General features: G+C 37.5%; 2 protein-coding genes across 2 annotated transcripts; both read right to left on the bottom strand.

Annotated features, from left to right (window-relative positions):
• Positions 1–2,243: 2,243 nt before the first annotated feature.
• Positions 2,244–7,394, bottom strand: tectb (tectorin beta). Its single transcript, XM_062443052.1, has 10 exons — positions 7,328–7,394; positions 6,669–6,859; positions 5,036–5,187; positions 4,855–4,927; positions 4,530–4,633; positions 4,339–4,422; positions 3,223–3,385; positions 2,790–2,868; positions 2,584–2,616; positions 2,244–2,317 (listed from the first exon to the last, which is right to left on the bottom strand). Exons 1-10 carry the CDS (start codon positions 7,392–7,394, stop codon positions 2,244–2,246), a joined length of 1,020 nt encoding a protein of 339 aa, XP_062299036.1.
• Positions 7,395–11,563: 4,169 nt separating this feature from the next.
• Positions 11,564–12,800, bottom strand: LOC134003223 (dickkopf-related protein 3-like). Its single transcript, XM_062442358.1, has 3 exons — positions 12,648–12,800; positions 11,887–12,061; positions 11,564–11,769 (listed from the first exon to the last, which is right to left on the bottom strand). The coding sequence occupies exons 1-3, from the start codon at positions 12,798–12,800 to the stop codon at positions 11,564–11,566; spliced, it is 534 nt and encodes a 177-aa protein (XP_062298342.1).
• Positions 12,801–25,520: the final 12,720 nt, after the last annotated feature.

The raw sequence follows: 25,520 nt of genomic DNA, 5'->3' as shown, positions 1-25,520 counted from the left end.
CTGTCAGGACTCCTAATCTTAAATTGTAATCTTAATTCTCTGTTATTTTGACACATCTACAGACTGAACCTTCCACACAAGATAATTTGATTTAAAGTTCATTTCAGGTATATTGATAAATTAAAGTTTGGACTGTTCTTTGTAACTTTTTTTGTGCTATTATCTGACTAAATTATATTTTTTGGTAATGGTTTAGTTTACAGCCTGCTACAACAATCTAGAAATGGAAAAATAATTAATATGTAGGGACTTATTCTAATATTACGGGTTACATATAGTATCTATAACTTCGCCTCTTGCACTGTAAATTTGTAATAATAAGGCTGTAATCTAAACATTACATAGTTTTCTTATGGACAGAAACCTTTACAGTATGTTTGGTTATTAAATAATAATTTTAATACAGAGAGTTTGAGAACCATGTTGTCTTTAGAGGATACAATCTAAAGGCTGGTAAGAACTTAATGCCTCGTAAACAACTCTTGATTGCTGACTAGTTTTTTTTTATAAAAGGTGTGTTGGTTGGGTACCTACTAAAAAGAAAAGATACCTGCACACTGTCTTCACTTGCTCAATAAAGATACTTTAATTTAGTCAAAGACATTCTTCAGGTAATACTAAACTTTTTGTATATTTAAGTATCTTTGAGACAGTGTGCGGGTGTCCCCTTCTTCTTTTTAGTACAAAGGCTTTAGATGGGTGTTTTTCTACAAAAGTTACAGGAACTTAAAGTCCTCTTCAAGTCAAACATGTGTTTTTGTGCTCGTTCATACAGTTGAATGTTTGAGCTTCACTTTGCATAGTTTGACACTAGCAGCCTGTTTTCACATTCATCTGCTGTAAGTGGAAAGTTTCTCTTTGTTCATTTTTTTCTTTTTGTTTAATTTAAGTTTTGGATGTTTGCCTACAAGCATAATTTATGACATCACAACTTCTTTGGAGCCAATCAGGGGCCAGTATACAATTTACAGAAGTGTGATATGGAAACATGAAGCTTCCAATGCACAAACACTGAGGATGGACTTTACAGTGAAGTAGGAAACATTTTGTTTTCAGCAGTTAAACTTTTAAAATGAAGCATGTACTGTATGCATTTTTGTAGGTTCTGGATTTGTGTTGAGGTAGAAGGAGAAGATGCTATTTTGAGGATTTTTAACAAGGTAACTGAACTTTTTTTTTATGTCAGATACAATTTATTTATTTAAAGCAGAGGATTTATATATGCTCTAAACATGTTTGGAGGAGATCTTTTAGCAAGAGATAATCATAAAATATTGTTTATACCTGGCCATGATTTTCATGAATGCCCAAGCCTCACATTTTAAAAACTATTTTAAAATGTAATTGTAGTCCAGTTTTACACAAAAGTGAAAATGGGCTTTCGGTGAAGTAGAAGGCATCTTGTGCCCAGCAGTTAAAAATCCCCTCGAGACATGTTTTAAGATTTAAAAAAAAAAAACTCTTCTTTTGAATAATATCTTATGTCTGATATGGTTTATCTTAAAAAAAGGTTTCCAAAGTTCCACGGGCTCATATTTTACAAACTGTGAATATCTTTGACTCTGGTGTGTTGGTAATACTGACATTTATAATGCGTTTATAATATTTCTTGTAGTGCTGCTGTAGCAATCGAACAACAAAAGCTTTAGGGGTGAAGAAGATGTATATGATGGTATGCAATTCATTTTTAAAATAATGAATATATTACAATACTTAATACATCTATTAATGCAACTGTTATACATTCTCAATTTTTCTATGTTGTTGGTTTTTCATAAGAATAGAAGAAATATGACAGTATCTTTATCCAGTTAATTTGTATCCATGTTTATTTTGTTGATGTCATGTTGAGTAATGATTTAACAAAATACTTTATTTATTTATTTATTTATTTATTGACCAGCTTCATGAGGATTCCTGGAAGATTTTTAAAGTTTCTGTACAATTAAAAAAAGGGACAAGACTTCATTTTTGTTGAGTTTTTACTGTAGAAGTGAAATAAAGTATATAACATTAATAAACATCCATACACAAATGGATCCCCAAAGCTCCAATAAATGTACTAATTACAAATAATACTTGTGAGAAAATGAGATAATGACAAGTAAAGGGTGAAGGAAGAAGGGGGGTGTCTTCATACGCTCCCTGAGTCCTGGGTAACACTCCCCTCTGTGTGTGTGTGTGTGTGTGTGTGTGTTTGTTTATGTCAAATGAATAATGTATGAATGAAAATGTAAGCTTTACTACATTAGTGATACATTTACTAAATCACAACATGTGTTTATCAGGATCACCAGCAGGATGAAAAGTGATGCTCCTGTGGCGGAAAAGGCAAAAGAAAAAAAATACAGTTGATGAATTTGGGGTTTTAGCAACTGGGGATAGTGGTAAAAACACATTCTGGGTATGTTAAAGTCTGATTTTAGTATCTGTAAATTAAATATATTTCAATTTTGATGGCCAGATTTTTTCCAGACAGCATAAACTAATAAAAAAAATTAAAAATTGAATATATGAAATATCAATGTTTGAGTTCTGGCTACAGATCTGAATCACAGTAATCATCACACACGTTCTGTTTACCTGTTGTGTGTCCATTATTATTGGATCCAGCACCTGTGGAGAGAAAGAGAAAACACACATGCTATAAAAGCTGCAAATTGTCAGTATCCGCTGTGTTAATTTGAATACTACAGTTTGCGATTCATTTGTTGATTAAAATAATGAGAGAAGATAAAATATCATAATATCTGGTTATAGAATTGTAAGAGCAACATGGCGTAGTGTACCTTTAATTTGAAACTCAGTGGTAAGGACCCCTCCGCTTGGCTCTGCCTCTGATGTCAGACTTCTGGCTGAGCACGGTCCCTTTAGGGAAGAAACAAAGACAAAGCAATAATAAAGAAGACTGTATCGGGATATAACCAAGCAGAATCGGCTAAATAGATTAGAGGGATGAACTTTTAATTTCCTTTTTTAGAACCATTTTTAATTTTCTCAACAAAGTTTTGAGTCTTTTCAAGCTTTTATAACCATTCTGGCTCAAATATCTTCACCCCCATTAGGATGTAAAGCAGCCAGTCACAAGCCAGAAATGAAATAAATGGTATTTATTGTTTATCGTTTCTAATGCTACAGTTCTAAAGGGAAAAATTTAAAGTATTAAAGTATACAGGAACGAGACAGTAAATGTTAGATATTATATAAAAGTGTTGTACTCACAGGATGACAGATGAGCCTCTCTCCATCACAAACCTGGACCTCACAGTGAAGCCAGACCGTGGACACTTTCTCCAGCCGTTGGAAGCGGAAAGAGTTGAACTTGAAAATGGAGCGGCTGTCTTTGGCATTCTCAAAAATAGTCACAGTGTTGTCAGATGAGCAGCTGTTGAAAGATAGAATACTTTTTCTCATCTTCATTTTCAGACAATTTCCAGAACTTATACACATGAGCTGAGTTGTAGTCTTGTGACTTAAATGATCATTTGATTTCCATAATTGCAGACTTCCCAGCATGCACCAGAGATGTGCATGTCCAAGCAGGTAGCTCATGGTCTGAAAATTGAAGGTGGCTTAAACCTGCATTCCTTCTAATGGCCAGCAGGGGGCGACTCCACTGGTTGAAAAATGTTTGATTGTATGGAAGTCTATGAGAAAATGACCCCACTTCTCACTTGATTTATTACCCAAATAAACACTTTCCTGATGAGTTTATGGCCTCATCACTAGTTTCAAGTCTTAAATTATGATCCCATTAAGAGTAGAATAGACGAAAAAGGAAGGTATGCTTCAGGGTGTGACTACCTTGTGACTGACAAGTTGCTACCACGTTGACAACGTTGATCACATAGCATGACCATGGCATAACCCCAGATTCATCCGAGAGTATAGGTGTAGCTGCTGCTATTTCACAGTGTGTTTTCAGTTAACAAAAGTTAATTGTATTTGGTCACCTAAAAAAGTTTTGTCAGTGTTTGGTTGTACTAAAAGGTCCTCTAAAAAGTCAGCTGTTCAGCTTTTCAAATAAGAGCATTTTTTTAAATGGCTTCTAGCCTTTTTTTTCCTAGTTAAAGTTAGCATTAGCATTAACATTATCATAGGTAACCATAGACTGTGAATGCACCATGCTAACCAAGCTAGGGTCACTAGGGTCAGCTTCACACTCTTCAATCTCAATCACTTCAGTCCCTACTCTCGATATGGAACATTTAACAAGGTCTGGTACAAAAGAGACTTCAGCAGGAAACTTTACACAACTTATTCAACTTTAGTTCAGTTAACATTTTCTTTGTAGCAGGGGAACTTGTGTTTCTAAGTTGAAAATGTTTTACATGATACCTGTTAATGATGAGACTCCACCTCTTCCTGTCAGTGGAGTAAGGCGAAGGAGTGGCCCAGCAGTTGTTGATGACAACTTTGAATCTAAGAGGTATAGTAAATGATAATTAAAAACATAGGTTAGAAGTCTAGTGGCATCTTCTAACAGAAATATACAACACTGCATGAATATAAACAAAGTTACGACGCACCTGTTACTTAGTCCTTTTGCCTCAATGCCGATGAAGACTTCAGAGCCGATCTCAGAGGTGTCAATCACGTAGGGAGCATCTTTGGCATACAGGAACTTTGAATTCTAGAAAATATATACATTATATTTGTACTTCTCATCTGACTTCTGACCTGTCAATCTTTCACGTGCATCTCATGGCCAGTAAAAGTCAAATAAGTGTTAATGATACCTCTAATTTTCCAGACAACTCTTCTGCAAAGCATTTACTAAAAATACCATTATTGCATTAAACATGTTGCATAAGGCTTCCACTGGAGATAGTTAACCTATGAGCAGCTACTCACCGTGAACACGTTCATAGACAACTGTGATCTAAAAGTGCCTAAACTCCCGTTGTTGACATAAACTGTAGCCACTCTGGAAAAAGCAAAGAGTTTAGTAAAAACACTGCAAGTCATTGGGTTAGCATGCACGTATCTTTCATATAGAAACTGTGATCGTCTCATGCATTGAATCGATGCCTACCTTTGGCTGAAGACGGCGTTATTTACCAGGTAGGCTGCCCGGTACATGCAGCTGAAGGTGTAGTTGACCGGCTGGTTTCTAACTGTGAGCGAGGTATCGTTGGACACAATGGCGTTATAGAAGATGTACTTGGGGTCTTTGCCTGGCATGTACTGTGGAGAACAAGAGGACAACATCACAAAAAGTAGGACCACAATGGACTTAGGTGCCATGATTGTAAACGTTACAACACAGAAATAGCAGTCCATTTAAAGGGCCAGTTCAAGGGCCAGTTGATCTAGCCATTCAAACTGTTTTGGTTATGAGTGCCCAAGTTTTAAGGGTCTCTTGATTTTCAAGCATATTTTTTAAATGAACAGCACAAAATGTGTCTGTGATTCATATGCATCCGTATATACATGTCTGGGCATGGTGAATTTACCATTTACCTACCTAACAATAGCCAGATATACATATCAGTCCACCTCTTGCAGTGCAAAGCTGTAGCTGGGTCTGCAACTAATGATTATTTTCATTATTGTGTTTTTTCCCCAATTAGTCAAATAGTGGTTTGATCTATAAAATTTAGGAAAAATTGTTTTTGTGTGTCCCAACCAAAAGTCCAAAACACAAGAGATTTTTTATATGTTTTCTAGTTCTTTTATATTGATGGACTAATTGTCCAATTGTTGCAGCTCTGTCTTCTAATCTTTGGCATTTTACTATGCTCAAGAGACTTCTGTTCCCTCACTTCAAACCTTTAAGGTCAGTGCCTCCTCTAAAGTAACATAAGTACAAACCTGAAGGGGCCAGTATGCTCAAGAGAAGTGCTTGTTAAACAGCTTCAGAAACCTTTTTCTCCCATTCTGACGCTGGAATTGCAATTGTGTAACTTTCCGAAACCGATAATCTGAGAAAATTTTACAGGGTTTGAAGTTCTCCCTCTAGCTCTTTCTTTTTTATTCTTTAAACAACTATTTCTGTCATTTTTCGTGGGAACAAACAAGCACAAGCACAACACAACACTACAAATGTCTTCCAGCAGAGAAGAGTCTGTAAAAACCGGAGCTTAATGAAAGACGGCTTTTAAATGTGCCTTTCAAGTGTGGCAATCCGTAACAGCTATAAACACTTTTGCCTTTTCATATGTTAGCAACTAGTTATTTTCAACCAAAAACTGGCTCTCAAACAACACCAAAACAAGGAAGAAGTGTTGTTTTGAAGACAAACTCAGGGAACAAAAGCCTTCGATTTCTGTATTTTTGTAGCCAGTGAGTCTCAAAGATTGGTATGAAATGGATGAATACAGTTAAAACAATGGTAACAACAATACTTTATAATAGAAGTATGAATTGAACACACCAAAGCACATTGTTAAAGTTTGTCAAAAAGAAAGAAAAAAGTCTGACAATGTACGTAAAGGCATTAAACCATCACATATAATCTACAGACAGTTTTCAATGGAAATACTTTATGATGTAGAAGTAGTCTTTCTGAACTGTTTATTTAACATTTTCATTTAATTCATTTTTCATTGATTTGAGCCCAATTTTCACCTCTATTGTTATTGGTGTGGAGGCAGATATCTCAGTTAAATGAAAAATACTTGTATGTCATGTCTTTTGACCTTTTAAATAGCCGCTCCGTGTCTCACCTCAGACTGTGTGCCGCAGTACGAGTGGTTTTTGGGTGTCAGATCTGGGATGATGAAGCGGTAGTAGCCCGGGCTGTGTATTCCAGAGTAACAGACCCCACCTAGGGACAGCTGGTCAATCTCCCAGCCGTAAGGACACTCTGGGACGTTGGCAATGATGGCGTTGGGGAAACATGACACCATAACATAGTCTGAAATAAGACGTAAACATAGAAATCATAACAGTTATCACGTTATAATCATAGCACACTTACTGTTTAATTTATATGTTGTATGCTTTATCTACCTAACATTGTCACTGTTTCTGCAAATTGCAATTCTATTGCCGTTTCTGAAATTTTCATGTAGTTTTTGTTTTTTTTGACATTTATTGCATGTTTCTAAGTCCTAGAAAAGAGATTACTCATCTGTTCTTCCTTCCTTATTTTTCTTCCCATTAAGGTGTGACATTTTTTGCTTTTGTGCAGTTTGATTGATTAAAAAAAAAGAAGACTTGACTTAAGCAAACATTCATCCACAAGTCAAACTTCCTATCAAACCAGACAAACGATTGCTTGAAACCTGTATTATCTGCAGGACGTCTAATGTTTTGTGATGCTAATTTGACACAAGCACAAGAAGTAAGTAGCCTACTAATCTTTGTACCATAGTGTTGTTACCTGCTTTTTGGGGAGAGCAGGTCCAAGCAACAGGCAACAGCATTAATAGAGCAGCGGCAGAGGCCATTATGTGAAGCTGCAGAGAGATTTCAAATCATTATCAAATCACTACCAGAATATTTAAGGATAATATATAAAGTTGTAAATCTGACTCACCTGTGTGGGGAAACACCTCGGGCTAGTTTGATGTCAGAGGCTCCTCATGGCTCTTCAACAGGTTACCAGCACCAGTGACCCTACTGCTAACATCATGACAACTTGAAGTGGCGTTTTATACCGTCACGGGTGAAGGTAATCAACTTTTCTCCTTTCTCCCCATCTCCATCTCTTTTTCTCCCCAGCAGGACCCGTTTGAGAGCGCTATTGTGGGTCAGCTCACAAAAAGCTCTCTGTGCCGGTCAAACATTGACTTTCAAATGACCAACGTCTCTCGGGATCAGCACTCAGAGGGCTTCAGTCACCTTTTCTAGAGATGTGTATGCGGGAAGTTCGTCAGTTTTATATAGTGAATACAAAACAATTAAGACTGTTAAAAGGGTCATTAGTGTATTTGATATCTATTTTATGGCTTCAACTAATGATTATCTTCATTATTATATGAAATATGGTGATCACTGTTTCTCAGAGTTGAAAATACAACTTAAAATATCTTATTAGGTTGTCGATTAACAGTCCACAACCAAGAAACAAGTGAATCTTTGCATCTTTCCTTAAAAAAATACTCAAAACAATGAATCAATTATCAACTCTAATATATTTAGCGTCATTATTGTAGCAGAAGCAGAAATTTCCACAACTTTAAGGTCAGTATGGAGCTCACAGATATCAAAGTAATGATAAACTTAACCAACAACTCAAGGATAATAGATTTGTAGCATCCATCGCCATTTTTTATTCAAACTTCACATATTCATATGCATATTTGCATCTGACCAGTGGCAAAATACTGTAGAAATTGGCATTGACATAGATTTTAGTGCCATTTCTGACCCTTTATTTTCCCAATAAATGCTAAAGACGCAGTATCGCTTTTAAAAGACTATCTAAAAGTAAAGCTGTATATTTGGTCATGTCACAGACACATTTTGAGGACAGAAGCCGAGGCAGACAGAGAAACAGGAAGCCCTGTTCCTTCATTTTGTTCTCTTTGGCCAAAGAGGACTAAGTTCTCAGGAACAGAATGCCATTTAAGAAGCTAAATAGTGCAAACAGACATGTATAGATCCCTCAAAATGTGATGCTACCTCGGATAACAGCTGGCATACACTGGTAACTAGTGTTCTTAAGTGGAGATGATAAGCCTGTGTTTTGCAGCATTCAGCAATATAAGGTTTCACACAGACTTGAGCTATTCGATATCACTTTTGTCTGCTGGACTCGTTAACCTTTCATGTGTGTGTGAAACGTGCATTCTCATTGGTCTATTTGCACCATCCATATTAGTTTATATGAGGCAACTTAAAACCTCCATAACCTCATAGTTATACTAGTTACCTACCTAAACACACATCACTTTTTACTGAGTTCATCTGACAGATAACTTTATATGCTTTTTGTGAACAGTTTAGAGAGGAACAATTAGCCAAGTGAAGATGACCAATGCAACAATAAAGTTTCAAATCTTTGTTTTTCACATGCGGTTCCACACAGAGAGTCAAATACCTCCTTGCAAAGACTTAATTATAGGAGTTGTAAAACGATAGCAAAGAGGTTAGACACTAATGTGCTTCACAGAACAATTCGAGTCGCCCTGCAATTGAAGGGGGCAAACTGCAGACGATTAGCATCTGAATGGAGCGACGGGGGAATTTGAAAGGGTTAGTCCGAGGAAGATACCGATCTAAGAATGGGTCAAGGGACAGCTAGCGTTACAGCATCTGGTGATGCTAACAATCAGGAGCAGCGAGATTCCAACATGTTACGTAACCGCGGAGGCCTACGATCCAAGAAACGTCCTCAGTGTGCTCAGAGGAGGACAGAGTCTGTGTGCATGTGTCTGTGCAGTCCACTTTGAGCTTTAAAGTGGAACTACATCCAAAGTCTGTCTTCTGAAACAGCTGTATAAATTTAGTCAGCTTAGTTTCAATGGGGCTACATAATAGTGTGATGTGACAAAATTTAAGGATTTATGTTTTTTCTGTTGCTTCCACAGAAGCCTCTGCTGTCAAATTCAATTAAGTATGCACACACAGTATGACCAAAACTTTGCATTTCTTCTTTCATTTCCTTTCACCTTTCATTTTATTCTCTTTTTTTCCTTGTGAAATCATGACTTCATTCTCAAAATAGTTTTTTTTTTTTTTTACAATCATGATTTTCCTCCTTAAATATGTGAAAATACAACTTTATTCTTCAAATATCGTGTGTATAATCATGGCCTAATATGCAATGTATTTTTCATCTCCACTGAGCAATATCAATATATCACTTAGGTACATTATCATTCTGTGCAATACAATAATTCCTCTTGTTTACATTGACCCTATTTTTTTTAATATATTTTCTATTGTCTCCTATTGTTCATATTGTTTATAATTTATTATTGTTTAGTTTATATTGATGCTTTCTATTTTTGCCATCCACTTTGCTGTTGTAACACTGTTTTCCTTTCATGGCTCTACTAAAAGATCATCTTATCTCATCTTATCTTATATTAATACTCTCTGTGTCTTCATTTATAAGTTCTTGCTATATTAGTTGCTGAGATATTTAAAATCCTTAGTTGAGCTCAAAGCTAACAACCATGACACCAGATACAAACATTCTTCATAACATTTAAGTAGTTTCTCTGTGAGCGTGTAAGATGATTGTATTGTGATTGTGATGCAAATAAACCGTCTTATTGTGATTCTGTATATATATGTAACCTTTTCTCAGTTCTCTTCTTGCAAAAGAGCTCTTGATAGATTTTACTGAATAAATAAAACTTAATTAATCAATAAAATCTACCAATAAAGTGTTAAAGTCACACTACACTCAAAATCCATCCTTTGATTTTAAAATACTCACCCACTGTAGACTGAAAACTTTTTCATATGGATTTAATTTATATATAATCATTACAAACGTATGTAGCATCCCCTGTATGTTGACCACAAGAGAGCAGCAAATCATTTCTTCAGCAGTGTCTCACGTTTGTGTGTGTGTTTATGATCACAGTGAATTGAATATTTAAACATAGAGGATACAAAGCTTTGCTTCAAGAAAATATTTCTTTTAATTCAGTAAACTGAAGGAGAATAGACATTTATAGATATAATCAAAGATAACTAAATGCATGAGGAAGATACTGTATAAGACACCATGGCTACATACAGCAGTGCTTTTGTCAAAATATACAAATTGAAATAATAAAAAAAAAATCCTTGCTGTAAGTCTATATGAACAAAGCAAATTTGGAAATACATACATTTCTTTATAAACAATCATATAGAACATATTTACATAATAAATAGCTTTAATATTGAGGCTTGCATCAAGGTTTGGGCACTTGGCAGGTCCAACTTATACGGTCTGGTTGGTAAATAAAATCCCTCCTGAAAGACAAAACAAAGTGAGGTTAGATCATGTGATTTGTTATGAAAACTTACAAATATATAATATATACATATAACAAAACATCCTCAACGTTTTCAGTGAGTTACAAGTACTCTTTGCCATGCTGGATAAAAACAAAGGTTTTAAAGCTTGCCTAACTGAAATGCATTTAATATTATCAGCGACCTTTTTTTTAATAAGCATGACATCAAGTTTTACATCTTTCATTATATTGGGCTGGTGGCATGTTCAGAACAACTTGTTATTGTGCCTCAGGGCAAAACATTGTTGCTGAGCCAATATTATACCCTCCACAACCTCTTTTATTATAATTTGTGTTAGTTTGAGTCTCTTTGACAAGGAGGAAAAAGGCTTAGAATAAAAAAAGACTAAAAATAACTGTAATCATTGGACCTCGCCCATCTATCCACTCGTCATCTCCAAAAACTTTATTAGTTACACAATATGAACTAAAACAAAGTCTTAAAACAACATTTAAAGACCTTAAAACAACATTTAAGACATAAAAAAAATCCCTAACCAATTTGCAATTCTTTAAATAATGAGAATCTGGGCACTCGGCCTGGCTGATAATCCTGCCTCAGCAAGAGCTATTTTGAGTAAATAATTTCAGCTGATACCCTTCCAAAAGACAGTATGTGCAAATTTCATACAATTATCTGTGTTCATTTGCTGTACTTACTCTCTCCTGCGTGGTGCGCTGTTTTCACGACACAGCAGCCCTTCATCACACGGGCAAATCTGGTTAATGCTGAACGCCAGGCCGCCGTCAGGCACGTAGCAGCTCTCGCCACGTATCAGCCGTCTCTTGCACACCTGCTCACCGTGATGTCGGGCACAGCACATAGATGCCCCACAATCCCTGTCGACTTTACACCTCGCACCTGGATAACATGAATAAAAACGTGTCAGATCATCTTTAATCTTCAAACTATTTGTCATAATAGTCTAAAAATGTGCCTTTTACTCCAGCCTCAACTTTGCAGAGACACTCCTCTTACCCTCTTGTCCATTGGGGATGCTGCGGTGGCATTTCCCAAACATGCAGCTGAGTCCGCGCACACACTGGGCGTCTCTCCGGCAGTAGTGGCCCTCCCCTCGTAGGGGCACGCAAAGACCAAAGTGACGATCACAGGAGAAACCTCGCCCACAAGCCCTGTCGTGGTCGCACACAGCCTGAAGAGAAGAATGGGATATATTAATACTTTAGAAAGACTTTCTTTAAATAATGGCCACAATTAAAGTTGTAACTGCAGTTTCTTGTGCTTGAGCAAAAGTATCAAAGTCACATTTTACATATAAGTAGAAAGAAGTAAAATTGATTTAAGGAACAACTCTGTTAGGCACATTTTATGACGAACAGTATTTTACTTTCAGCTACAGTGGAAAGTCACAAAAAGAGGAATTTGGCACTAAAAAGACTAGCGTTGAAAGATATTGACACAATTTGATTTATGTGGGCAGCAGAAGCTTCATTTTAGCTTCAAATTACCTTTAAAATACATTTTTGCACAGAGGAAGGGCATTTAGTCCTCCCATCACTTACATTGAAAGTGCATAATAAAGGGATCTTATAATGGTCAGTATGAGCAGTATGGACCTTTGGGCACCTGTCTGTTGTTAGGACAGAAATATTTTACTTCATAAAATAGCATTTAGTACACATAAAAGTCTATTTCTCGGTCTGTTTTTGAGGATTAAATAAAGGTTAAGACTTATTGAAGAGTAGTATTATTTTCCTGTACAGTATCCAGTATCTTACCGTGGCTGCTTTGGCGACAGGAACACTTTCTCTGAGTGCCTTTGCTCCTTCTTTGGGAGGACTGTGAGGCATGTTGAGCATCCAGGCCCATATATGAGCATCGGTCCAGGAGAAGCAGATACAGAGGCAGACTATCCACAGATTCCCCAACATCTCCCCACCACAAGTAAATAAGTAATAAAAATGAGTCGAGGTGACTCACACAGAAGGGAAAGATGAGTCAGCTGTTAATGACTCCACACCTAAACAACAATTTGTGGGTTTTTTGTGGTCTATCAAGATGGAAAATCCAAAGTTAGAAAGTCCCGGTTAATATGTAGAAAGTCAGGACTACAGGGATCCATGCAGTGAGTAACATTGTTTTGCTTCTCTGTCACTTTTATAGGTCAACAGGGCTTGACTCCCCCCCTCCACCAGGCTGTTTGTCCAAACAACAGGGTAGGAGGAGACAATTAGTTGTTAATGGATTAACTAAATTGCCCAGGTTGCCCCCTGCAGCCAGAAAATAGTGGCAAAATGACCAGTCGTAGAGCAGGGAGAAAGGGAAAAAGGGGAGGGGATGGATGGACGTGATGGGCTGACAACAGTTTCACACAATAGAGCCAAGACAAGCACCACCTCTGTTTGGTTATCTCTGCCAGACAAACAAACGAGCAGGACAAAAGCAGACAAATACATGTCATGTTTCACTGCTCACTGAGTGACAGGTAAAGCCACTGTGGGACCTGGCCCCTCAAAACACTCCTGGCCCCGACCTCGACCGCCTCCCCCACCTACCCTATCCCACTTCAGACCCCACGCTGAGAGCAATTTGCAGAAGGGCACCCCGCAGACGACCCCATGATCTCATTAAATGTAATTACCATCTCAGGGTGAGAAGGGGGAGTGATTGGAGGGGAGACAAGTTGCTCTTGGGAAACAAACATTCATTTTTGCACATTTTTTTCAGGCATTTCTGGTGTAATTTTACTTGCTAAAAAGGAATAAGACCACAAATCACACCAGTTATATTGCACTATAATAAAAAAAGAAGGTAATAACTTTGATACCCTGAACATTTTCACATTTCAGATTCTGTATCTTGAGATGCGTTGATTCTTTAAAGTCAAGGGTTTGATATAATGAAAATAAACACACACAAAAAAAGCTATTTTTGACTATTAAGCTAATATCAGTTGATCTATTGTAGGAGACTCCAACAGTAGATCTTAAACTAGGGCCAAATATATATAACTATCAATACTTTTTAGGACGATAAATACAGTCACTGGTCTAAGAGATAGCGGTGCTCAAAGGCCTGTTTTGGCTATGGCTAACCTCTGGTAGTGTACTGCTGCTACTATCACAAAAGACAATTGTTCAGTTTTTTGTTGTATCTTACCATAATGAAATAGTTTTGGGACATAACAAGATAAAGTGGTATGTTATTATTACAAGAGAAGTTTCTTGTTAAAACTGAATAATTTCCTGACAACGAGAAGGGTATAGTTTCATTATAAAATTAAACTATAATGTTATAATGTGAAAAGGATCATGTTACATGTTTTTCTGTCATGGTGGCAGCAAAACTTTGCCATACAACCTAAGAAAATCCTTTCTGGCAAAACAGCAGGACTCACAGCAGTGTTTAGGCTTCAGCTTTTGCCCAAGCTCCAATGGAGCCTGTGATATTTATTTTTGGTAGTAATTCATGCAGATACAGTTTCATATACAGCATGTCCAAAGAAAAACAAAAAGTACAGATGGAGGTTGTCTGACATAAATCTACAGAACAGCCAAAGCTAAAAACAGCAGTAAATTCTGGTTTGTTTTTTATTGTTGTCAGGCATAGATCCAATCCAATCAATTTAAAAATCCTCTGTGATCATATTTATGTAGTTCCCTCCCACAGCAACAGAACCCCAAGTACTGGCTTAAAATTCTTGGATTTCATAAGAGAGTAAAACTATGTCCACTGTAAACAAAAAAGGCAAAAAAAAATTCCATCCACACAAGTGTTTTTACATCATTTCAGAAATAATCTCCGTCCATACTAACATGCCTGAAAGAAGTGCCACTCCATATAGGACTGGTAACACCTTTGGACAAAGAAGTGTTGTAAATCTCTGCATATGTAGGCAACAGTAGCATCATCAAATGCTGAATTTAACTGCACAACAGCTGCTAACATAGACTGAAAAAGGTTACCATCATTTGTAATTCTTTATCCCTGTTAAATTAACTGCTGGTATTCATTGCGGAAGTCGTTTGTTTTCTTCTGGTAAAGTGTCACGTGATAGGGCATGACGAATCAGGGAAGGACACGTCGTGATTGATAAGACCCAATCAGGAAGCAAATGTAGGTGTCAGTGTCATTATTTTAGGGGTTTGACATGGCAAAGTTAGGCATTTTTAAATGAAAAGTATTAGTGTAGCCTAAGTTTAAAGAATGTGGTTGGGTTTTCGGCTTTGTTAAACCTACACTGCATCCTTCACTATGTTAGGATGATCACACTGGAGATTTACTGTTGGAGGAGTGAGAGATGATCCCTCCAACAAAGTGTGTTTAACCATAACTTCTGTGTTGATTTAACTGTCTGAGCAGCTTTCCCCAACATTAACATTCACTGTTTCATTAACATTCAGTATTTTCACTCAGACCGAGATGCCTGGATAATTGTTAGTAATTTACATATTCTCGGTGGCAGACAGCACAGATCGGTTGCGTAGATATTGCAGCTATCTCAGCTCCAGGTACTTAAGTCCTTATCAAAACAGGCTAACAGACTAATGACGTAATTGGCGGTCAATTAGAAGGCACAATGGAAGCAACTGGATCAATTAGCAATATGTAAATAAGTATTGTATCGTAATTATGCAGCCATCTGAGCAGTTTTACTGTTCTGATATATGTGTATTAAGCACCATCATACACATTTTTTACAGTAGAGATGTACTGTTATAAATAAAATAATGGAACCATATTAAAATGCAAAAAAACCTTGTTTGAGTCATGAAGATTTCTAAGTAAGATTCATAATAGTGGAATACTGGAAACTAATGTTTGGAGAAACATTTAAACATTACGAGAAAATTTGTGATGATGATACATAATTTATTATCTCTCTTCATTCCCTAATGAGGTAGTTTTGGATTCCAAGCACTGAATTTTGCAACCTACAACTCCCACTCTCTTTTCTTTTCACATTTCTCCAAACATGTTTTCTTGTTCAACATCTGTACTTACAGCAAGACACCACCACCCCCCCTTTCATTTACCCAATGGCAATGGAAGATAACTGTCTCCACACAGTCCTTAACATGCTCTCCCAGTGTTAATGACTCTGCTAATGATGTTGTGATGAATGTGGTCGCTGTCACAATCAACATAACTGTGGGTCTTGCAATTAGGAACCAACAAAAACTATGGGCAGGGTGATGTTTGTCCATTGTAATGGACCTTGACCCCCCACAGGGTGCTATGAATGGTGGAGGGCACGAAGAGTCTGCCTTCCCATCACCAAAAAAACATGTTCAGTGCTGGAATGGATAGATGATTGGCAATGAATCCCAGTGAGAGAATGTGTATTCAGGGAGTTGGAGAACAATGAGGTGAATGTATTATTCAGGGTTAAAAATGTAGGTTTAGTATTACGCTGCTAGGGTGTTGTTTTCTTGATACAGAAGACACCAGGTTCTTAGGCTAATGAATAATTATAGACAGGGGAGGGTGAAGGGATTACAGTCAGGTAGTGTTATGTTAATAGGGCTATTTGTTCTTGTGTTATGTGCCAGTATGCTTTTCTGAAGAGGAGGGTATGCTGTTAATGGACACTGAAAGTTTGGTGGTGACAGAGGTTCATTAATGAGCTTTACAGATTATGGGGGGATTCAAAAATACTCAGCTGTATTCACTTATTAATGCTATCATAAACAAAACAAGAGTCTTATTAATAATAGATGATGTATAACCTAAGAGTCTACAGCCATGCTAGCGGCTGATGCGAAACAGGTGTTATCTTTACCATGATCATCAGGTACAGCTGAAGCCAATGGGAATGTGATTCATTTTGCGTGTTTAGTATACTTAGTCCAAAAATATTGGATAAATAAAAATGTTTGCCCAGAAGATGGGGAAAAGTCTGGAGATGATCATCATTACGATTCATTCATTCCACACCATGAATATCTGTTCCCAACTTTATGGAAATCCATCAAAAAGTATTTAGGATATTTTAGTCTGGACCATAGACTCTAAAAAAAATATGGATGTAGTCACCATGATGATGATGATGATGTTTGAAGCCTGAGTTTAGCAATTTGATTATCCCCATCTTGGATCTGACTGTCACCATCCATCTTTGATTTTTAGAGCCAGAAGCGACCATTTTTGGACGAGAGGGTGCAGCTGAGTGCTCGTGCTGCTAGCTTGCTTAAAATGGTGCATTTACAATTAACTTTGATAATGCTAATGCATTCTTGTCCTAGCACAAAACAGGCCTAAAACTGGTAAAACAAAATGTACTTACTGGAAAAACTGAATAGCCAACTCCTTGGTTTCTTTTAGTACAACCAAATGCTGAACAAGACTTTTTTAGGTGACAGAAATGTTACACTTAACTGGGTTACATCATGCTATGTTTCATAATCAATGTTGGTGCCATGGTAGCTGCTTACTGAGGTAATAAATCGAGAAATACAGTAATTTATCATAGACTTCAATACAATCAGATTATGCAACCAAATGAGTCACCCCCTGCTGGCCATTAGAAAGAATGCAGGTTTCAGGCACTTGCACATTGCCTTCTCTTTTCAGACCTAGAGCAACCCACTTGGACTGGACTGCAACCAACTAACAACCTCTGCCTTTGATGTAAAACAATCTTCATACAATATATCTATAGTCTCATGTAGGTGTTTTAATTATGTTGCTGCAAGTAGGGATACAAATTTAGAAATTGCCAACACAGGAGTTGCTCAGTGTTGTCATTTTGCTGATGTGTGGCTGCAGCTCTGAAATGCACCTGGCAATGTTAATGTCAGAGTGTGAGCACACAGTGTTCTAACGTTTCTTCCCTAAATTAAAGTCACATTTTTTAAAAACGAGGTGCTACCAATACCTTAGAGCCATGTAGTGTGTTGGTGGGCAGACATTCCTCAACACAGACAGAGCTCATTTAGGTGTAGTGAAGGGTGAAATCAAGCCAGTAAATGCAAACACTCCAACACACTGAATATGTGCACATTAAGAAATCTGTGACTGTTCTTACATTTCATTTTGAAGTAGCATTATGGTTGTCTTCCAGTCTGGCTTTATGCACCTTAACTGACATCCACCAGTCCACAAGAACACCCTGATCTTTTTTTTTATACTGTGATATTAAATCTGGACTGTAGGAGTGGGAGGACAGATACTTTGAATGTTAAGATGATTAATATTAAAATGAACTCTTTAATCCTATGTGTTCTTACATTGCCATAAATGGCTTTTTGTGTTTATTGATCTGTTATCTCTATCGATATTCATGGATAGATTGAAGTAGAATCTGTGGGTGGACAGAAGGGGGAAGTTCTGTAAATATCCAACATGCTAAACTGATTCAAATGCATCAGTTTGTCAGATTTTTGTTGTTCCTTATATTGGCTTCATTTGAGTATTAGAAAGTTAAGGATATTTGTATGGCATATTGAAGAGAGGATTTTGTTTCTGAGTTTTCACTCTGTGCTTTTCCTCCAGCCTGTTTTTCCCTTCACAGTTTCCCTCCACACCTGCCCTGCATTAGTCTCGTTACCCCTGCCCTGCTCCCTGTTTCTTCCTCAACCTATCAGCTACTTTCCTGTTCTCCTGTTCCACCTGCACCTCCTTCTCCTGTCAGTTTAGTTTGTATCTAAGTCTTGGTTTCCAGTTTGGTGTTGTTGGATCCTTTGTTCTGCATCCTGTTTTACTCTGATCTGCCAGTTGTGCTTTTGCCCGTATAAGCCTTAAATAAAAAAGTTTTTCTCCAGCCTCAGCCAGTCCACAATTTCTTGCATTTGGGTCCACCTGCTCCACTCCACCTAACAAGTTTTTTATAATCAATAAATGGCACTGGAAATGTGAAGGTTGCATGTAAAAACCCTTTTTCACTCATGTTTTTTGCCTTTGTAGAATATCGTCAAGATTCGATTGGTCTGTCTTTGATTGATCTGAGATGCAATCATTCATGTTTAATCCTGGATCTTCTGTAACTCCGTATTTGTGTCTTAAACAATCCAGTTCCAGACTATATATATTGGTGGTGCAAAAACTATGATGATGGAACAAATATGCCTGGAAAAAATGCATATCTTCTATACACCTAGCTCTGTTGACATATTATATTAGTATTAGTAACCTGTTATTACCCGTGGTGTAAAGTAGTAGTGGCAAATAAAACATTAGAATATACAAAATCATGCAAAATAAAATGTTATGCTGTTTAATATCAGATCTGAACAAAATTTGAATCAGTACATCCTCGCAAAATAAGCTGACTGTAGGATAACTGTAGCAGATAAGCCAACCAGTGACATGCTGGTAAGAAACAAACTATTAACACTGGTTGGTGAGAATAGCTTTTTCGAGCTTCCTTCCATTGTCTCTGTACAGAGCCGTTTACTCGCACAGGTATTTTGTTTTCAGGATTGTACATTATTCTCCTCAGTAAAGATTACTGAAAAGGGAAGCGTGTTAGCTCAGTTGCTAACAGGACAATAAATACACATTCAAAATATGTATTTGTCCCATTGATTGTTGTGTGCTGTCTGTAAACCCTTTCTCTTTTGATGAGTACAGGTTTGAGGAAATAAGAGGGTTAATATACTCTTGTTCATTTGCCATAACCACCATCTTTCCCCCAATCTTAACCATAAATCATTTGCCATAAACTGACATTGTAGACAGAATAAATGTGGGAAAACTTTAGCACTGGACATAATTTGTGATTTTAAGACTCATCCAATATTGATGTTTTCTGGCAATAAGGTGGCAATAATATGACTGAACCAGAATACACTGAGACACTCTGGCTATAAATTCCAGATGCAATCCTATCAATTCCTACATTGTCACAAAGCTATATGCTATATTTATTAGCCGTTTCTCAGACTTACAGTATGTCCCAGAAATTATGTTACAATTGAAGTACTTCTTTTAGTTCATTTGTTATCATAGTCTAGTTGAGCTCTTGTAACCCATCAGTCTGGAATGAATGGAGTAATGTCTACTTAAGCCATTAAGTGTGGATTGTCTCAAAAGTATGGTATCTTTATTGTTGGAGAGACAGATGGTAACACAGATAAAGTTAATGACACATAGTTATGTTCATTGTCAGGTTATTTTGTAAATGAGTCATTGCTGCTTTAAAGATTTAAACGTAGAAACCTTCACTGTTTTGCTGCATTTTAAGTCAGAAAACGATGAAAACAAGTAAAAAAAGGGATAATTTACAACAAAGCTTTTGAATTTGATGCATTTTGGACTGGACAAGTACACCATGTCTCCAGCTCGAACATTCACAAGGAAACCAGTACATGTAATGGCTTGTCAATTTCCAGTAATGGTAATCTTAAATCTCGCTGACTTCACATCCGCCCTTTATGATTTCACATGGTGGCAGTAAGCCTCTAGAGACACATTTTTGACAAGAACTTCTAGTGCTAACCTAAATGACGATAAAACATGTTCATTGTTTTGGGTCCTTACTCAAGATAAATGAACTAACCTCATCATTAAATATAGTGTAACTAAACCTGTCTTTTATTTTAGCCTCAGAGGTTTAAACTGCATTTCTGGTAAGATTTAAATGTTCTCTATAACCTGTTTCCAATTGGAACAAGACAGAAAAGTGTGACTCCCACTATAATGGGAAACAGCCCTGTGTCTTCTTTGTGCCAGGTAAAAAAAAAAAAAAAAAAAGAAGGGATGGCAAGAGGAGAATCTGGAGCAAGGGTCACTGATGGCCAATAGTCACAAGTCAGGCCATTCCCCGTTGTTATGATTTTAAAATCACAGCAAATGTTATCCATGGAAATTGGCCTGTCAGGTATACAGGATCACAGCAAAAAAACATAATTTGTCAGGTGGGGTGGATTAGGGGGATTTCTTACCCACCCTTTTTTCCCTCATCTGTCTTTCTTGACTCTTCAATCATGGATTCTGTGTGACTGTGAAATCTCCTTGTACTTTTAGTTATGTATTATGTGGCCTTTTGGAAGTCCAACTCCCCAGATAATTAGTATTCTCGCTCTCTACAGTGACATTTGACCACATTTTTCCTGTCCAAATTAAACCCCAATGACATTGCTATAATTAGATCATTGCATCACTTGGGATACAAGTTTTGCCTTCAATTGTTTTGCCAATACTTTTTCTATCCACAAATGGGTGACAAATTAAAGGAAAACCAATATCAAATGTCTTAATCCCCAATTGGACTGGATTTTCTCCCCCTAAAGGAGGCATGGTGACTTTATCACTACCTGGACTGGTCAGTGATTTTGATCCCGTTTGGAAGGCGTATGTGTGTCATTTTTCGCTCCCAACCCAGTAATTATTCCAGCCACAATTACAGGTTTTTGGCAAGCTTGCTGGTCCTCCCGTGATTTAAATCCCATCTGGAGCAACATCTTTGAAATTCTAAGTGGATCTCCAGAGTTTTTTTTTCGTCCCAAGAGCTTCTTTTTTTTAAATTCAGAGTGAAATGTCACTTTTGTGTGAAGATCATGGAGTTTACATATAATAAATAGATAGATGGAAACACCAAAAAAAATTAAAGCCATTAGGAGAGCCTAGAAAAGCTACAGAGGCCTTTAGAGCAAACATTTCTTACTCAGAATTCAGACATCCATCCATCCATCCATCCTCCACTGCTTATCAGGGACTGTATCACGGTGGCATTAGGCTGGGTAAGGAAAACCAGACCTCCTCCTCCTGGGGGATCCCAAGGCATTCCCAGACCAGGAGACATATGTATGCCCTCCAGTGTCTTCTGGGTCTGCCCCAGGGTCTCCTACCAGTTGGACATGACCGGGACACCTGAAGAGGGAGGTGTCCAGGAGGCATCCTGACCAGGTGCCCAAACCACCTCCTTTCGATGGGAAGGAACAGTGGCACTATTTGAACTCATAAACCTGTCTCTAAAGCTAAGCCCAGACATTCCCCAGAGGAAACTAATTTTGGTCGCTTGTATCTGTGATATCCTTTCAGTCACTACCCAATGTGACCACAGGTGAGAGAAGGAACATAAACTGACACTCAAACTCATACTACTGTTAGACAGCAGTATGAGGAGGTGATTTTGGACCCAACCTTGGAGTACATCCAGTACTGAGTGAGTGCAGGATGAGTCATCAAACATTTAAAACCGTTTTACAGGAAGAGAAAAGACAGGGATTTTGATGTGAAAATACTGATTTTTTTCACTTATATTTGGCATATAACAAAAGATAAATGAACAGTTAACATAGGGACACATAATTCAAACTGTGTAAAGGCATTCTTCATTTCATGGGGCCTTTAAAATTTAATGTGAGGCACTGAAGTATCTACAAAATGAAACATGGTAATTTGTGGTGCTTTATGTCAGTGGATAGAAGAGTTTGCAAAAAGTGGCACACAATCATTGACTTTCTGTTGCATTGCTGAAAGAGTAAGATGTGAGATGTAAGATTTGCTGCCCCCAGTGGTCAATACATGTCAATTAATTTGGAACAGACAAGCCGTACCCTTTTATATTTACAAGACACAGGTGGTCCAAATCAACAACTAATGAAATTTCAAGGATTTCCCCTAACTTTCCGAAAACTAAAAGTTCACAGCTGCGTTTCAAAACATCAACACTGAGTCAGCAGAAAATTCTGAGATTTAGCAATGCTGTTGGATGTAGTGAATGTACTTTTTAATACACGATACATACATGCACACAAGCTCAAACCGCACCGTTGAAACGACATATGTAGCCTGTCTCTGAACACATTTTCAATCAAAAACTCCCACTGGTGTCAAGAGTTTGACTAGCACATCTGTGTTGTTATCATAATGCCAAAACTCATTCAGAGTTTTGGCCTGATAATGGCATCTCATGAGCATGCAAGGAGCCCAGACGTATGAGGAAAACAACACCCACACACACAGATGAAGCTCAAAGAAATCACAGGCAGGAATTTTGAAATTCAAAGAGAGAAAAAACTCCCCAAATGGAAATTATGGTAGAATTAGCTAAAGGCTATTAAACTGTTGGGCATTGTTTTGGCCTCTTTTATGTCCCTACATGTATTATTTTATTTTGGATATATTCTGGTACAGAATTAAGTCTGATGCTGGGATTTTCTGACCTTTTGTGGAAGCACATTTTATCCTCCACAGCAGCTATGTAAGAATTTGACAAAGCCTGTTCCTCCTTTATAAAGAAGAGCACGATGCCTTTCTGTCTCCTACCTGTATATCAATGAATGGACAAAAACATTGGAAAAACATCGGGGAGCTCAGAACATATTTCATTGTTGCTTTTTGTGGAAAACTGCATGTATCTTAATTTGATACAGATACTTCATCATCCCATCCCACTGGGAGATCCGGTGGTTCTGGTGGTTATAATCTGTATTTTTCATATTGTCAACAAATCCAATGAAAAGAAAATCAAAACCAACACTGATTTTATCCCACAAACAAATATTGTCTTATGTTGCCAAAGCCTGATATAGATTATTCCTCTGAGCCACGGAGCTCCATTGTTGTGAAAAAAGAGATTAAAAACACATCCATGATTCACACCGCTCCACTGCGTGACATGTTGCTTCACTACCATGAACACAAGCACAGTAGTTTATTTTAAATCAATCCCACATACACCATCCTGCTTTCATAAATACCAACAAATATTCCAAATTAAATGACCAAATATGTTGTTGACCATGCACCCCTGAATGACTGAATAGCGTTTTTTAAATCTGGCACCATGTCTGTGCTTTCCAAAACCATTACAGATCACTGAAATCACAAAATAAAGAAAATATTTTTTATAATGTGACAACACTGTGGTTAAGGTCTGGTTAAGTTTAGGCACCAAAACCACTTGGTTAGGGTTAAGGAAACATGTGGTGTCCGTTAAAATTTGGCTAGCTTTGTCATAATGGCAACAATAATAACCTCAGGGTTAAGTTTTGTTCCATTTTTCTCAGAAGTTAGAAATTCAACTGGAATGCCCCCTTAAGTCGGATTTCCGACTCGGAAGGTCGGAAGAACCTCACCAGGCCCGACCTCAAAATCCAAGATGGCTGCCCCACGCATCCACAGTGTGAAAGTTGTAGTAATATCCTGTTTATTAGCACTCCTGTCTTATTTGTGTCTCATTAAATCAGTCGTACACACACGGCACTGTCCAACTTCTATCTGTGGACATGTTGCTACACTGTTTGTATGCACTAAATACAGCGAAATGTGTTTTTATCAACCCTTATTGCTATCAGTGGCTAACGTGGCAAGAACTGGTTTTCCGACTTCTTGAACTGGAATACTTCAAACGTGGGTGTGACGTTATTCCCAGCCCTGACTTCTGACCGCTGAGGTAAATGAAATACAGCATAAGGTTAGGGGACAATCATAGTTAAATAGTTTTTATAATCTCTCACCTGCAGCTGGCTTTGGGAGATGAACTGTGGTCTCCTGTGGTAAACTCCAAAGTTGGCCATCCACCCAACCCAATCCACCACCTCTCAATAAGGAAATCTCATCTCAACTGTGCCTCTGCTCTGGGTCATAATTATTATGGCCACTAGGTGGCATCTGTCGTTTTTGGACGACTGACATTTGAAACTACTATATTATTGTTCTTGGGAGGACAGTCTCATAAATACTCAACATATTAATCTAGGACTGAAAGTAGTCCCAAACAAGTGCAGCATTTATTCCTATTTAGGTAACTTTTGCTAAGCAAGTCAGTGCCCAACTGTCTGAAGACATTACCTTGACTGTAATATAAAAAATGTAATTAAATTAAATAGCTGGGATCAATTATGCACGAACAACACTCCAAAAGTAGATACAGCCATCAGAATTAGAGATGATAAAACAAAAAAATCAAGAAGGTACACTTCAATATATTCCATTTATATCAGCAGGAGGCATTCTTCAGCACAGATGTGAATAGAAATAAACCCCGACAACACCAACAGCTTCTAAAACAGTCCTGCATCTGAAGAACGACAGCTGAATTTTCAGTGTATCATTTCCTTTTTTTAGCTATGGAAAGAAACAAAATGTGTGTAAAAAACCTATATTCAGTTGTAAGAAAAAAAAAAAAAAATGTAATGTAATATTTCTTTAAACAAAGCACACAGGAGGCTTTTCTCAAACTATTAACCATTAAACTATCACAGTTGTTTTGGTTCAACATGCTTCCACATGGGGGAGACATGCTCCTCCCAACTCCAACCCCCTTTCTTTTTTTCTTGTTTTTTGTTTGGAAGGAAAGAAAAAATTTAGAAATACATAAATATTTCCTCTTTGGGGAAGTGTTTCAAAAACCAAGAGAGCTGAGAGAGAAACAGAGACAAACAGAAGGAGAGAGACAAAGAGAGGAGAAGCAGACAGAGGAGGGGGGGAGTGAGGAGAAAGGAGTGAGTTATTTCAAGGAACAGAAATAATGAGATTGGAGCAAAAGGAAGGCAACTCCTCACTCAGCAACACTTGAACTGTTTGTCAACTCTTCTGCTGTCATGGATCCGTCCACCCAGAAGTTATTCTGAGGGCCAAACAAGGACGGAAAGCAGAGGAGAGAGACAGACTGACAGAGGAGGGGAGAAAAGCTGCAAACCTTGGCTGAGGTGAGGAGGAGAAAGGTGAGGTGTGCGTGTGTGTTTGTGTGTGTGGGAGAG

Source organism: Scomber scombrus, chromosome 21 (assembly GCF_963691925.1).
Source record: "Scomber scombrus chromosome 21, fScoSco1.1, whole genome shotgun sequence".
In the NCBI taxonomy this organism is placed as follows: Eukaryota; Metazoa; Chordata; class Actinopteri; order Scombriformes; family Scombridae; genus Scomber; species Scomber scombrus.
Note: the sequence above shows the minus strand (reverse complement) of the source record. Positions and strands in the feature narration are given on the sequence as shown.